This window comes from Diplotaxodon limnothrissa, linkage group LG18 (genome assembly GCF_057381915.1).
Source record: "Diplotaxodon limnothrissa isolate DT_005_m linkage group LG18, D_limnothrissa_male_GT1.1, whole genome shotgun sequence".
Classification (NCBI taxonomy): Eukaryota; Metazoa; Chordata; class Actinopteri; order Cichliformes; family Cichlidae; genus Diplotaxodon; species Diplotaxodon limnothrissa.
Genome location: NC_140613.1, coordinates 4,168,816 through 4,184,811, shown reverse-complemented (window position 1 = coordinate 4,184,811; position 15,996 = coordinate 4,168,816). Strand labels below are relative to the sequence as shown.

Sequence of the window (15,996 nt, the reverse complement as noted above, 5' to 3'; positions counted from 1 at the left end):
CTGAACAGAGAGCAATGCAGGTCTGTGGAGAAGATTGCAGCACACTGTGAAATATGAACTATGAATAATATCTACATCTGTAATGATGTAATCAAAATAGGCTCCATGTAGTTTAAGTTCTGTTACTGTACTTATGAAGCAAACTGCACACACAGAGTTGGCAAACATTGAGTTTACTTGCATTTAGGCAAAATGATATAAACACTTATCATGAGCCAATATAGCACATTTAACTGCTTTTATTTAGCAGGGATTACACAATACACAAAATAAGTCACAAAAAATTTTAATCAAATCTTGCAACATGTTGCTAAGAATAACCAGGACAACCAGGTCAAAGCCATGCTGAAGTATAACCTTCATTAACATAAATCACAAAGAAAACATATTTAAATAAAAATTGTATACTTGTCTTGAACTTTTTTTAAATCTTTAGTCCTGTGTATTAAAACTTATTTATTGGCTGATAAAAAGGAATCACATCATGGTTGTTACAAGGAACAAGTGATGAAAAACTCATTTTCATGTTTGTTTTCTTCTATACTGAAGAAGAAATACAAGTTTCTGTGGTAAATATTAAAAGAGCATCCATGTTCAATAAATATTTGTGTCACCTTTAAAGACCAATAAAAAAAATATCAAACTTAGAGAAACATAAAGTCAGGGCTGGAACAAACAACATAGAGTGCCCTTCACTGCTGTGGACAGGAAATGTACCGTGACTTGGAGCATGAGGTCATTTTCTACCTCGGGTGCTGCAGTGATTTGGTTTGTCACTCAGGTGGATCCTTAGATGAAAATTCAGTCCTGATTTCCAACTGAATCTTTCCCCACAGGAGCTACAAATATATGGTTTCTCACCTGTGTGGATCCTTCTGTGACTTTTCATAGTCGACAAGTCTCTAAACTCTTTCCTACAGACGTTGCAAGAATACGCTTTCTCACCGGTGTGGATTCTCAAATGAGTTTCTAGTCCTGATTTCTTACCAAATCTTTTCCCACATGTGCTACAGAAATACGGCTTCTCGCCTGTGTGGATTCTCACGTGACTTTCAAATCCGGATTTCTTATTAAATCTTTTCCCACAGGTGATGCAAAAATATGGCTTCTCGCCTGTGTGGATCCTTACGTGAGTTTCCAATCCTGATTTCCAAATGAATCTTTTCCCACAGGTGCTACAAGAATGTGGCTTCTCACTTGTGTGAACTCTCATGTGTCTCGTCAGGTTGGATTTACACTGAAAAGTTTTTCCACAAGTGTCACAGCTTACAGATTTTTTACTTGTATCAGTTTCACTCCGAGACTTATCTGTTCGGTTTTTGTGACGTCTCCTTTTCTTCAGCTCCGCATTTCTAGTTGATCCCGAGTCCACATGCTGGTTTTCTTCCTGTTCCTCAAGCTCTGGTTCAGGAAAGTTAAGAGCAAGGAGCTGGTCATCGTTTGGTTCTGATTCACTGAGGTCACTTTCCTCAAAACTAGAAGTCACCATAAAACTATTGATCTCCTGCTTCAGTACAATCTCCTCCAGCTCCTGACTGGTGCAGAGTTCCTCCTGTTCCTCTTTAATCTGTGGAGGATCTGGGTCCTCCTGGTCCAGACTTGAGTTCCTCTCCTGCTGATTGGCGACAAACTCCTCCTCCTTACAGGCAGTTTGCTGGTGGAGGTCTAAACGAACAATAAAAAAAATGTAATTATAGAAAAACACTTCTGAGAAGATAAAGTTTTAGTTAAAGTCTGTAATGAGGGCATGTTGCTCACATTTGCAGGTGAAATTAAAAGTGTGTAAAAATGAAGTTATTTGTGCACTCTGATGCAAATGAGAACTTGAGTTCTGACATTTTTCAGCAACATTAAGAGTAAAAAAAACCTTTCAAACAAAAAAGAACTCACTTATTACTGACTGACTGATGATCTATTTTGGAGTTGATCTCGAAACTGATCTACATCTTGATATTTTTCAAAATAATCTTCACTATTGGGGGTGGCTGTAGCTCAGGCGGTAGAGCAGATCATCTACTGATCGGTTCGATTCCCGGCTTCACCTAGTCTGCATTTCAAATATCCTTGGGCAAGATACTAACTCCAAGTTGCCTCAAGTTGCTCTTTGATCTGTGGAATGTGTGTCTGAATGTTGGTAGAAAGCACTAAGAAAAATGTGCTTGTGCGAATGGGAGTGAGTGGGTGAATGCACAAGTTTTGTAAAGCGCTTTGAGTGCTCAAGATTGAGTAGAAAAGCGCTATATAAGAACCAGTCCATTTAAAACTCCCTGTCATGTTTTCACGAATACACATTAAATAGATCTGACTGATACAAACTGTAGGTTTAATATTAATGTTAACACTTCAGAAAAGCCATTACAGTTTTACCGCTGGTCTGTAAATCTTTCTCAGGTTTCCAGATGTTATGCAGCTGTCTGAGCCGCTCTTCCCCGCTCCAGACGACGATGCCTTCATCCTCGTGTTTCACTACAAGCTGTTCTCCCTCTTGACTGATGCAGAGTTCCTCCTGTTCCTCTTTGATCTGTGGGGGATCTGTGTCCTCCTGGTCCAGATTGAAGTTCCTCTCCTGCTTCCAGACCTGCTGGCCAGCCAGATCTTCCTCCTCCTTACACTTCATGTTGATGTGGGACTTGAGGAACAAAGTAAAAAGAAAAAGATTAGACAGGTAAAGGTGCAGCCTCAGTCAGCAGGGCTGTACACTGTGAGCATGTTGCTCACATATGTGAGAGAGGTTTGTACAAATGTTTCAGAAGCACCATGTGACTCCCTCTCTTTGTTGGAAAGTCTTATTAATTCACTTTATAACTATTACTTTGAAGATAAATTTCTACCATCACAAAAATATTATGACCTCTTTAAAAACAAACAACGGCAACTACATGACTTAAATTCCATGTTTAGATGAAGGTAATGGTCAATGCCTTTTGACAGGGGAAAAACCTCCACACAGAAGAATCTTACTTGGCTGAATCATAAATTATTCACCATGATTAAAACTGCAGATGAGCAATAATCTGCATTTTATTTTAGCCAAAGAGGAATGTTTCTGTTTGTCTGTGATCTGACTTTTTCTGCTGGGTCCAAATTTCATTTTATCCTGTGTAAGTTTGTTTCTCTTCCTGTTAACTAGCAAAGTCAAAATCACCTTGATTCATTTAACTTTAATTCAATTATAAATGTAATCATTTTATTGAACAATTAATTTCATTTCAATGAAAAACAATTACTTAAAAGAAAGAGATTAAGTTGGAGAGAGACATGTGGCCATCTTTTAGTGAGTTAGACCCTGATTAAGGGGTATTTTTAAAAGTAAAGCCCATCTCTCAAAGTCCCTGCCGGCCTGCCTCCACCTCGGGAAGTCTGTGGGTGCAGACGGAGGTGAGGAGCACCACAGGCGGCAGAGAACTGTCTGTAGCCCCGGAGTGAGGCGTCGTGAACCGAAGCAGACAGCGAACTGTGGCACAGTGCAGAAAACCGAAGCTTTCCCTCCCTGTTTGGTTTTGATGTGTCTCATGAAAGTCTATTGTTAAAAGTTTACCTTTAAAAAAAACGGACGCACTTGTTTGATTAGCTGCTCTCTGATTTTAGCCTGTTAGCTTACAGACTGAGCTCAGATCGTTCCTGTGTTAGTTCATTGAGAACATCACAGTTTTACATACCTGCTGCGTGACTTCATCTCGGGTCTCCGGCTGATATACAGCAGTCTGAGCCAGTGGCGGATCTCATCATCCTGGACGACTGTTTTTAATGTTTTTAACCACGGAGATTTCTTCTGCATCATCAGTCTCTCATTGTTAAACTCTCCCAGAAACTGAAGACAGTTGTGCCATTTCCGCGCTTCTTGTTCTTCTATTGAGTAGACGGCAGACTACACATGTCCAAGGGTAATACTGTCCTCCTCAGGCCATTGGCATCAAGTCAAAGCCTTAAAGTCTGGTACTTTGCGCATGGTCATTTTTTACGAACAGCAGAATCACAAGACAAAGCGTGCCAATGTTTATACTTTTCACTGTGACTGCCAAATAGATGAAAAAGTAGATGTTAAAAAACAACTTATAGTTTTGTCATTGGGCTGGTAGAAAGCTATGAGTTTCTGTCCCTTTGTCTGACCTTAGAGACTTATTTTAAAAGGAAACATTACAATCCTTTAAAGCAAGTATTTTCACCTCTGTTCCCCCCTCTGTACTTAGCTTTTTTGTTGTCATGTCAGTAATTGTCCAGTTGATGGCTCCCTTGGATCACAAGCCTGTCTCATGAGTCCAAGTGAATATATTCTTAATAAACAGCTTTGAAGAATTTGTGACCAACTTTGTTTAATTCGGAACATCATCATCATGAGTCAAACTCACTCTTGGATCTACAAAATATTTAACAAAAACAAACATCACTGAATCATAAGGTATTTGCTCCAACTCTTAGTCCAGAAACACATGAGTGAACTAGATCAGCTGCTCCTCCAGTTCAGCTGTGGATTTATATCATTATTTATATTTGTAAAGTGGATATGCAGTTTTTCAGTACTAATATAAGCATTTTATATCATTGCTTTATTGACAGATGTTTGGTGTTCAAGGTCAGGTATCAGTTTGAAAAAAACAAACAAACACACTGAGTTGAACTTGAACTTCCTACTGACAAAAACTAAAATTGGTGCAAAAATAACCAGAAACATATAAGAAGCATCCTGGAGGTGCTGCAGACAAGATAGGACCAATAACATGTCAACAGGAAATCCTTTTTACTAATTTGTTTATTTCTTTTTAGATTTTTACTCTCCATTTTAAGCCATGATGTTTGCTGATACTGTGTTCCTACTGTTTGTTCTCATTAATAGTTCTGTTTTTAACATTCTGTGCTGAAGCTGGAGGAAATGTTTCTACAGTGTCAGATGATACAGCTCCAAACTAAATAAGTGACTAACTAACGATGCTTTAATACACTTTACTATAAATTATGATATAGTGCACTTTCTTAAAATTTCTTATTGCTCTGTAATTAATTGTTTTCTTTATAAATGTACAAATGAGAATAAAATCTGTGTGATAAAGGAAGGTCTGTAGACTTCTCTGTTAAGATCAGTGAAGAGAAACAACAACATACAAATACCTAAGAAAAATATTCAGTAAACATTTAGAAGATAGAGAAGTTTATGTTGTCATGTGGAGAAATTTTTCAAATAAAAATATCCATAAGCATTGATAGTCTCCATGGCTGAACAGACACAGGAAAGAGCTCCACCTATAAAACGTAAAAACATCAAGACAACATGTTGAAGATGTCGAGGTACTGCCCATAATGTTTGACTGGCATCTGATTTATGTGCAGCACATAAATACCACAATAATGATGGAGAGAAACTAAAAGGGAACTAAAATACAGATTTAAACTTACAACAATATGAAAGACTTCAGTCTATTTCACTTTAATCAACTCAGCAGTGTCTCCATAACAGTAAAGCCAAAGTCCAGCATAGAGCGGCTGAGTGAATGTGGTCTGGACTCTGTGGAGGAGAGTCATGGTTTCAGAGACGCTGTAGAAGGACAAAATACCTGCTCTGTGATCCAGGTACACTCCTACTCTGGAGGAACGAGGACCTGAGACACGAGTTTGGATGTTGTTGTACCGAAATGTAAAACTGTTGTTGTTACAATTTAATGACCAAGATTTGTCATTCCATCCAAATTCAGATTCATAACCCCATCCATATCCTTCTCTGCTGATATTCTTGTATGCGACTGCTACATCAACTCCTCCCCCTCTCCACTCCACCTCCCAGTAACAACGTCCAGTCAGACTCTCTCGACTCAGGACCTGATACCATACAGTGAATCTGTCTGGATGATCAGAATAAGACTGTTGTTGTTTCATTAATGTTGCTTTTCTGTTCCCCTCTGATAATAACAGCCATGTGTTTGCTGTGTTTGGATCCAGTGTGATTTCACATGAATATTTTAAGAATCCAGCTCTGGTCTTTGGCTCTGGTTGTGACAGTGAAACATCCACTTCAGTGACTGTCAGTGAGATGTTTGTCCGTTCCTCTCTCAGAATGTCCTGTAGTTTATCTCTGACCTCTGACACAGCTGCTGTCACATCCTCAAAGTAGCTCAGAGGACGGATATTGATGCTGGATGAGTCTGTAGACTCACTGAGTGCTGACAGTGAGGGGTAGTTGTGTAGAAACTGGATGTGATCCTCTGTGTGTGAGAGCTGCTTCAGCTCAGCATCTTTCCTCTTCAGCTCAGTGATCTCCTGCTCCAGCTTCTCCTGAAGCTCTTTGACTCGACTCACTTCAGTTTCCTGCTGGGATCTGATCTGCTGCTTCACATCAGAGCTTCTTTTCTGGATGAGATGGATCAGCTCAGTGAAGATCTTCTCACTGTGCTCCACTGTTTGATCAGCAGACTGATTGATGGCCTCCACCTCCTGTTGAAGCAGCTTCACATCTTTCTCTCTGTCCTGGATTCTCTGCTGGATGTTTTGTCGACTCACCTCCAGCTCTGTCTGCCTCTCAGTCCTTTCTGCTGCAGCTGAGACTGTGTCGTGGCCTTTATGTTCATCCACAGAGCAGAGATAACAGATACTCTGCTGATCAGTACGGCAGAACATCTTCATCACCTCATCATGACGAGAGCAGATGTTCTCCTGGAGCTTCTTGGAGGGCTCCACCAGCTTGTGTTTGTCAAATGCAGGACATTCATAATGAAGCTTAACATGTTTCTCACAGTAAGAGACCAAACACACCAGACAGGACTTGAAGGCTTTCATTTTTCTTCCAGTGCAGACATCACAGGCCACATCTTCAGGTCCAGCATAGCAGTGATCAGCAGGAGCAGCTTGGAGTCCAGTCTTCTTCAGCTGCTCCACTAAAACTGCTAACATGGTGCTTTTCTCCAGGACAGGCCTCGCTGTGAAAGTCCTCCGGCACTGAGGGCAGCTGTAGATTTTCTTCTTTTCCTCTTCATCCCAGAAGCTTTCAATACACTTCATGCAGTAGCTGTGTCCACAGGGAATAGTCACCGGATCCTTCAGTAGATCCAAACAGATCGAACAAGAGAAGGTTTCTCGGTCCAGCTGAACTCCTTTCTGCGCCATTTCACCCAACAGTGTCAGTGACTGTGTGAGTTTCACTTCCTCAGAACTGAAACTGCTCTGATCTAAACAACATAGGTTTCTGTAGCGAATGGGATCTGTCAGCTCTTATACGTCACCACATGTTGGTTGCACCCATCTTCAAACTGCAGATCAGAAGGGGAGGGAACAAGGGAACATGTGGACAGAGAGGAGGTGCTGAGTTAGAGAGCAGGAAGAGGGAGGGTTATCAGACACTAATTCAATCCTGGAACATGTGAGCCTGTGAGTTTTTCATTTAAAAATAGCACTGCTCAGCCTTTAAAGTTGTTAAATAAACTTAACATTTAAAAGACAATCTTTTCATGTAAATTTGTTTAAATTATCATTTTAGTCATTACAGGATATCAAATACTGCAGCTGAACTAAGAAATTGTTGTAGAAAAAAGCAATAAAAGGTCGTTCCCCCTCTGTCCCCTCCTGGTCACCTGTGCCTCAATTTTATGAGATGAGATGGATCAGCTCAGTGAAGATCTTCTCACTGTGCTCACTGTTTTATCAGCAGACTGATTTTATTCCACAACCTAGACATCCACATTACTCACACTCTCATAACACATACATATAGGGCCTTGGGATCGGGCATGTTATACGGTGTCCAGAGGACAGTCTTTGTATTCAACCTCACCTCTGGCGCCGGTGCCCACCTCTCAGTTTTAAATGCATGTAGACATTGAGGGTTCTCAGGAGGGGCCGTGCTGTACAGTACATGTACAGTGTCCATTTGTGTCTGTATCCAGGTTGGATGAGCGCCGAGTATTTGTATATGTGTGCATGAGGGTGGGAATGCATGTTTAGGTCTGTGTGCGCCTATTCGTCTGTGTCTATATGTCAGCTCGGGTCTTACACTCCACCCCCTTGGAACATCTCAGGCCCTCCAAGGTATGGAGGCTTATTTCCCCTCACCACACTCCCTGCTGGTGGCTGATGCCCTCAGACATCGGTGCGTTCTTGGTGTCCAGGGCTGGGCGCTCAGGTCTGTACCAGCTCACTCCCCGGTACGGCTGCTTGGTGGGGCCTGGTGCCTGTGGCTCGGTCGGGCCCCTTGCGGGGGCTCGATTCACTCTGGCACAGCTGACTGCCGGCAGAGCCCGCGTGTACGTCACTGCAGCCCCCTCTGGCTTCTGCTCTGTGGCTGTTGGGTGACCCCTCATCTGGGGTTCTCCTCAGCTCTTCCCAGGAAGGTGGCACGGTTGCCCCTCCGGTGGTCCTCTTTGGGCGCTCGCACTCTGGGGGCCTCTGGATGTCTGGGGCCTGGATCTCCTCCATGCCTGCTTCATGCCCTGGGGGACGAGGCTGTGGCTCCCCACACCAGCAGATCGTTACATGGAGAAGCCTTTTGAATAGACGAGCACTCATCCACACAGGTGTTCACACACACAAGCTACACCTTTCTTGGCTGCTACCTCAAACCACATTGTGCGATGTCAATCTTGCGTGCTGCACAATCACATTCAGTATTTAATATTTACTGTTATTTACACTTAGCTAGATTATTGCAATGGTGTTGTGTTATTATGTTGCTCTCTTTTTTGCTTGTTTTCTCTTATTTTCTTCTCTCAACAGGTGACCTGGGAGATATTTTTTAAGTGCCCTTTCTCACTGTCCCTCTTCCCCTTTTCTTCCTTCCTTCCTTCCTTCCTATCCCCCAGTCATGTCTGTCCTATCTGTAACAACTGAAAATAAATTAAAATAAATAAATAATAACAAAGGTTGATCAAATGGACCAATATGGCAAGGCCGTGATGGTCCATTTGGTAAATTAAGTTAGTTGGGCATCTTTTTTGGCCTTCAGACAATAATTCTGATGGCTAAAAAACGAAACGGGACAACAACAAGAAAAGAAAGAAAGAAAGAAAAGTAATAAAAATGTATCTAAAACATATTTTAAGATGAATCTTTTTATGACTGAGTAAAAAAAAATGCTAAAATTCGAGTGCAGTGTTGAGTAAAATGGTTTTATTAAAATTTAATTGACCCTTTGAAATTATTTGTTGGAAGTCTTAAATCCCACTGAACAGGGGAAGAGAAAGAGACAGAGACACAAAGATAGCAACACAGAGGTAAATAAACATGGAGACAAGACACTGAGAATAAGACAGAAGGGGAAATGCCCAAAGTCTCATATCTCTGACAAGTTAAGTCACTTTTATTCATAAAAAAACCCAGAACTTAAATATAATTATAAACCACACATAAACATAATCATAGAACAATTAAAAGTAAAACATACCAAAAACACATCAAATGGAGAGTGAAGCAAATATTATTAATAACAACAAATGCACATATTAATAATATAAACCAAAATCCTTCAATAAAAAGGCTACAAACAGAAACAACAATTTGAAACAGCAATAAGAAAACAGTGAAAGTGACTACAGATATAGACCTTCCTAGGGAGGCCTGAAGTGCAAACATACCCTCTACACTCCCTTCATAAAACAGGGGACCATGATTACCACCATAGTTGGCCGGTCTGAAGGCACTGACCTCAACTTCCATACAATGTTTGAGCAGGACAACCAGGACAGACCCACAACATACAGAGCCTTAAGTGACCGCAGGCAAATCTCATCCACCCCACCACCACAGTGATGGGCAAGTCTCCCTGCCCACTGTACAAAATGTGCTTCACAGACGTTGTTTCATGTTGTAGAGATTGTGCCTTAAAAAAATAGCCACAAGAAGTTTTAAAGAAATCTTTATTTCACTTTTAAGACACATAACCAACACCAACATACGAATCAACAGGATGAGCACATGCTGAAATTCAGTCTTCATGAAAATCAAGATTAAATCACAAAATGTTTGGTCTCATGTGTGTTTCTTTCCAGCTTTGACTCTGTGGAGTAAAACCTCTCCACTAAACAAAAAAATAAAACATCTCAGCAACTTTTTTGTCACCTCCACAGCTCAACACGATACAAATATCACATCAAATGAATGTAAATACGTGTTTCATCTTCATTACAGGTTTTAATGGAATATGCAACAAACAGAATTAGGGCTGTGACATATCATATGATCTGCAATAATACTGGTATAAATGTTTACAAAAAAGTGTGTTTAGAGGAACATCATGTGTTTGCATTCACCCCAATGAGTCAACCCCAGTCATGTCTCACAGCCAGAGCCATATGTCGGGCTCCAGTCACAGTTTGGTAGCTGAATGTTCGCAAAATATGCAAGAAAACTTTTCCCACTGAAAGTGAAAAAAGCAAACCTGTTACAACACTTTAAGCAAAAACACACTTGAGTACAACCGGGCTGTGAAGGCACGTGAGCAGGAGATACTAGCAGCAGTGATGTGCGACCCAACGGTAAACAAATGATTCAACCATGCATCACTGGAGCACTCGCGAGTTACATTTCATATAACAGCAAGAGCAGTCAGTGGATGGAAATTACTGATGTGCTACACGGTGGAAAAGCAGGAGGTTAAAAAGCTCGACCCAAGATGAAACAAACCAGGTAGAATTTCTTTTCCTTATATGACAGAATTGTGCAGGCTCCGCATTACAAGGTTATTTTGGATATTAAGCTAGAGTGTAAGCACTTGTAATACACTTTTCTTAAAACTTCCAGGAAAAACACCCCTGAGGATACTTATGTGCTCATATTTCATGTATGCCGTGTCACTAACATTGCACTATAATGTTGTTCATAGAGTATTTAAAGGTAGAATGGGAGGCAGAGCCTTCAGCTTTTAAGATTAGACTTAAAACTTTCCTTGTTGCAGATGGGGGTCCCTCCCTGAGCCTGGTTCTGCTGGAGGTTTCTTCCTGTTAAAAAGGAGTTTTTCCTTCCCACTGTCGCCAAAACGCTTGCTAATAGGGGGTCATATGACTGTTTGGGTTTTCTCTGTTTTCATTGTATTATTGTTGGGTCTTTACCTTACAATATCAAGCACCTTGAGGTGGCCACATTTTCACACTTTGAATTAGCTAAGCTGTCATCAGTGACAGCAGCTCACTGGAAGAGAAAGATGGAAAATCCATCATTTACTTACACATATAAATGCTGCTGCCTGCCGAGCTGATAAAATGTACATTATTTTTTTTAAATGTAAGTTTCTTGAAATATTATTTTGAGGCTATATCTCCCACCCCTACATACAATAAACAATACAGAGTTTTTTAAGGAAGGAGGTCATCTGATCTGCTCTGATCTGGCTTCTCAGTGGACTGCTTCATCTGACAGTTCTCCCACTTTTAACTAGTGTGAATCCTCATGTGTCTTTGTAACTGTATCCTCTGAATGAAGCTTTTCCCACAGGTGCTACATGAATGAGGCTTCTCACCTGTGTGAATTCTCATGTGAGTTTTCAAGTTTATCATCTGACTGAATCCCCTCCCACAGGTGCCGCAGGAGTGCAGCTTCTCGCCTGTGTGGCTTCTCTGGTGTCTCTCCAGTGTTGGTTTCTGACTGAAGCTTTTCCCGCAGGTGCTACAAGAATAAGGCTTCTCACCTGTGTGAACTGTCATGTGCTTTTTGAACGTTGATTGGTCTCTAAATTCTTTTCCGCAGATGCCACAAGAATACGGCTTCTCACCTGTGTGGATTCTCATGTGAGTTTTCAAGTTTATCATCAGGCTGAATCTTTTTCCGCAGGTGCTGCAAGAATGTGGCTTCTCACCTGTGTGAACCCTCATATGTCTCGTTAGTTTGGATCTGTACTCAAAGGTTTTTCCACAAATCTCACATTTCACAAACTTTTTACTTGTGTCAGTTTTACGCTGACTCTCTGACACAGGAAAGTTGTCTTGCTGATCTCTGCTCTCTGGTTCAGGAGAGCTGGAAGAAAGGAGATGTTCACTGTCCAGCTCTGGCTCACTTTCCTCATAAGTAGGAGCCACCATGAAGATAATAATGCCTTCAGTCTCCTGCTTCACTACAAGCTGATCTACGTCCTGACTGGTGCAAGGTTCCTCCTCTTCCTCTTTTATCTGTGGAAGCTCCGGATCCTCCTGGTCGAGGCTGAAGTTTCTCTCCTGGTCCCCAAAAACCAGTTCCTCCTCACATTCATGCTGTTGTGGGAAAGCTGAGGTGACAAATGGACAAAATTACTTGTCTTAGATAAATATAGAAGTATAACAAGAATGACTACTCGGCAGTGGTGTCTACAGCTGTCCATTTCCAACTCTACAACAGAGTTTAATCAAAATATCATCCGAAATATCATCATATCATTTACCCAGACCTGGAAACTGTTAAAATAAGATTTCATGCACTCACTTCTAACACGTTAGTAAATTTCTATGCACCAATCACAGTTTGTCCACCAATTACTGTTGGAAAGATGTTTATGTAAATGATAAGACAAACATCAGACAGAAGGGGAAATTTAAAAGTAGGATTAAAATATGGGGATAAAAAGCAGCGAAGCTCTCAGAAAACCTCGACTAACAATCAGCTGAGTTTATTTAAACACTGGCCTTGAAGAACTCTGATGTGTTTCCAAAATATCTTCATTGAATGAATGAATTAAAGTCATATTAATTTTTAGGTAAGACCATTACGGTTTTACATACCCCTGCTGTGTAAGTTCATTTCAGGTTTCCAGATGTTATCCAGCTGTCTGAGCTGCTCTTCTTCAGTCCAGATGAGGCCTTCGTCCTCCTGTTTGAGTACAATCTTTTCTACGTCATCGCTGATGCAGAGTTCCTCCTCTTCCTCTTTGATCTGTGGAGGATCTGGGCCCTCCTGGTCCAGACTGGAGTTCCTCTCCTGGTTGGAGACCTGCTGGTCATACAGGCCCTCCTCTTCCTCACACTTCATGTTAGGGGGAGATCTTGAGGAACAAAGGGTCACTGAGGAAAAAGGTTAATAATGTGATGACAGGAAAACACATCTGAGCAAATATAGTCCACTCTGAGCATGTCCTCATATGTGAGTGAAATTTAAACTGTACAAACGTGAACAATGAAAGTGTAAGTTACTCTCGAGCTCTGATACTCTTATTAGGAAAGTTCAGAGTACAAATCATTCAGGTAGCTGCTGCCAGCTTCACGCTGCAAGTAAATGTTTGTCATTGTTGTAGATTAAACTGAAAATCTCACAGTGCCATAGCAGATAAGTACCAGTCAGGTTTCACAGCCAGTCATTGCACAGAATCAACCCAACTAAAGTCATCAGTGATCTGAAGATTATTAGGGACTCAGAGTTTCAGTCTTAGTTCTATTTGATCTCATTGCTGCCTTTGATACTGTTGATCATGACATTTTAAATCAAAGGTTTCATCATTTAGTTGGTTTAACTGGACAGTTCTCAATTGGCTCTCGACCTTTGACCCAGTTAAACCTCTCAGGTCATCAGGTTCAGATCTGTTAACTGTTCCCAAAATCAGATGTAAGTGTGCTAAGAGTGTGTTCAGTTACTGTGCTCCTGTTCTTTGGAGCATGCAGCCATAGTTTGCCTGCTGTGGCTGCATTCAAAACTAACAACTATGTTTCCATGCTTTGTGAATAACACTGACATCTGTGAGATTTGAGCTGATTTAGTTCGAGTTAAGACTGTTTATTAGAACATTACAAAGTTATTTTAAAAACTTCATCATTTTCTTGAACCCAAATATAATTCAGTTGAAAAATATACATTTTAACATGAGGTGAGGATGGTGGGGGAGGCACGATGGTCTTGTAGGGTTAGACCCCCATCTTTCAAAGTCCCTGCCGGCCTGCCTCCACCTCGGGAAGCCTGTGGGTGCAGACGGAGGTGAGGAGCACCACAGGCGGCAGAGGACTGTCTGTAGCCCCGGAGTGAGGGTCAGAGAGCCGAAGCAGACAGCGAACTGTGGCACAGTGCAGAAAACAGAAGCTTTCCCTCCCTGCCTCTTTTATCTTAATCTTCTAAATAAATCTTCTATAAAGGCACTTTCTCTCGGTCTAAAGGTTTGTTTAATGCTAAAAGTTTACCGTAAAAAAGAGACGCACTTGTGTGATTAGCCGCTCCCTGATTTCAGTATGTTAGCCTACAAGCTGAGCTCTGATCAGGTCCTACATGAGTTGTATTCTTGTGTTAGTCCACTGAGACCATCGCAGTTTTACCTGTTATGCGTAACTTTATCTCGGGTTTCCGGCTGATATCCAGCAGTCTCTGCTGAAGGTTGATCTCATACTGGACGATCAGACGTTCTGTTAACCTCAGAGCAGATTTCTTCTGCAGCAGTCAGCCGGTCTCTCCACTATTGCTTCTAAACGAACAATAAAAAAAATGTAATTATAGAAAAACACTTCTGAGAAGATAAAGTTTTAGTTAGATAGAACGTTGGACCAGGTGTACACCAACATGGCGAATGCGTACAGAGCCCAGGCTTATCCCCACCTGGGTCTGTCAGACCATCTCTCCCTTCTGCTACACCCAATATACACACAAAAGATCAAGAGCACTGGGATTACAACCAAAACCGTGAGAACATGGCCGCAGGACGCTATTCCGATGCTTCAGGACTGTTTCCACTGCACAGACTGGGATGTATTCAAGGTGCAGGACACTGACAATCATGTCGCATTGGACAGTTACACCTCCACTGTCTTGGACTACATCTGTTTCTGTGTGGACAATGTAACAACTTGGAAACGATTCCGTGTGTTCCCTAATAATCCACCCTGGATGACACACGGAGTTCAACAACTTATTCGAACAAGGAACAACGCTTTCAAATCCGGGGACCAGGAGGCATACAGTGCTGCCAGGGCCAACCTGAGAAGAGGCATCAAGACTGCCAAGCAGCAGCACAGGAGGCGTATCGAGGCCAGGTTTGAGAACAACACAAACCCAAGGCAGGTCTGGGAGGGCATCAGGGCTATCACGGACTACAAAAGAAGAACACCATCACCCTCAGCCGACAGTTCTACTCTGGCTGAGGATCTAAATCTCTTTTATGCCCGTTTTGACAGGGAGAACACCGACCCTGTCCTGTCCCCTCTCCCCTCAACCGACCCTGCTCCGGTCCTGAGCACTCATGAGCTGAGGCGTGTGTTCCGGAGCATTAACACCAGGAAGGCGGCCGGGCCGGATGGAGTGCTGGGCCGGGTGCTAAAAGACTGTGCTGCGGACCTGGCGGACGTCTTCACCTCTATATATAACACCTCGTTGTCCTGTTCACTGGTACCATCCTATTTCAAAGCAGCAACCATCGTTCCCATCCCAAAACAGTCAAATGTCACATGTCTGAACGATTTCAGACCTGTGGCACTCACCCCCATTCCCGCCAAATGCCTGGAGAGACTGGTCATTAAACACATCAGAGCTGCTTTTCCACCATCCCTGGACTCGCACCAGTTTGCATACAGGGAGAACCGGTCAACCGAGGATGCGATCGCCACAGTGCTGCACACATTACTGAAGCACTTGGAACACAGGAATACCTATGCACGGCTCCTCTTTGTAGACTACAGCTCGGCTTTTAATACCATCCAGCCATACAAACTCCGTCCCAAACTCCACCAACTGGGACTTAACTCCTCTCTGTGCAACTGGATTGTGGACTTCCTCACTAACCGTAGACAGTGTCAGAGTGGGTAAGAACACCTCTTCCACCCTTGTGGTCAACACCGGTGCCCCTCAGGGGTGTGTTCTGAGCCCTCTGCTATACACTCTCTTCACCCATGACTGTATTTCCTCCTGCGCGTCCAATCTCATTGTTAAGTTTGCAGATGACACTACAGTGCTCGGACTTATATCCAACAATGATGAGACAAACTATAGGACAGAGGTGCAACAACTAGAGTCATGGTGCCACGACAATAACTTGGTCTTAAACACCAAAAAGACCAAGGAGATCATTGTAGATTTCCGGAAGAGGGGCCATAACAACCATCTGCCTCTCTTCATTGGCAGTGAGGCGGTGGAGAGGGTGAGCAG

General features: G+C 42.2%; 2 protein-coding genes across 2 annotated transcripts; both read right to left on the bottom strand.

Moving 5' to 3' along the window:
- Positions 1 to 441: 441 nt before the first annotated feature.
- LOC146612868 (uncharacterized) lies at positions 442 to 14,363 on the bottom strand. Its single transcript, XM_085377661.1, has 6 exons — positions 14,178 to 14,363; positions 12,663 to 12,941; positions 11,348 to 12,172; positions 3,660 to 3,721; positions 2,368 to 2,629; positions 442 to 1,665 (listed from the first exon to the last, which is right to left on the bottom strand). Exons 2-6 carry the CDS (start codon positions 12,907 to 12,909, stop codon positions 737 to 739), a joined length of 2,325 nt encoding a protein of 774 aa, XP_085233787.1. The 5' UTR covers positions 12,910 to 12,941; positions 14,178 to 14,363; the 3' UTR covers positions 442 to 736.
- On the bottom strand, positions 5,295 to 7,096 carry LOC146612869 (tripartite motif-containing protein 16-like). The gene has a single exon (XM_085378355.1). It carries the CDS (start codon positions 7,090 to 7,092, stop codon positions 5,413 to 5,415), a length of 1,680 nt encoding a protein of 559 aa, XP_085234481.1. The 5' UTR covers positions 7,093 to 7,096; the 3' UTR covers positions 5,295 to 5,412.
- Positions 14,364 to 15,996: the final 1,633 nt, after the last annotated feature.

Coding starts and splice junctions, on each gene's coding strand:
- LOC146612869 (XM_085378355.1), bottom strand. CDS start 7,092: ATGGCGCAGAAAGGAGTTCAGCTGGACCGAGAAACCTTCTCTTGTTCG.
- LOC146612868 (XM_085377661.1), bottom strand. CDS start 12,909: ATGAAGTGTGAGGAAGAGGAGGGCCTGTATGACCAGCAGGTCTCCAAC. Junction 12,173..12,662: donor AATGAACTTACACAGCAGGG/GTATGTAAAACC, acceptor TTGTCACCTCAG/CTTTCCCACAACAGCATGAA. Junction 1,666..2,367: donor GAAAGATTTACAGACCAGCG/GTAAAACTGTAA, acceptor TTGTTCGTTTAG/ACCTCCACCAGCAAACTGCC.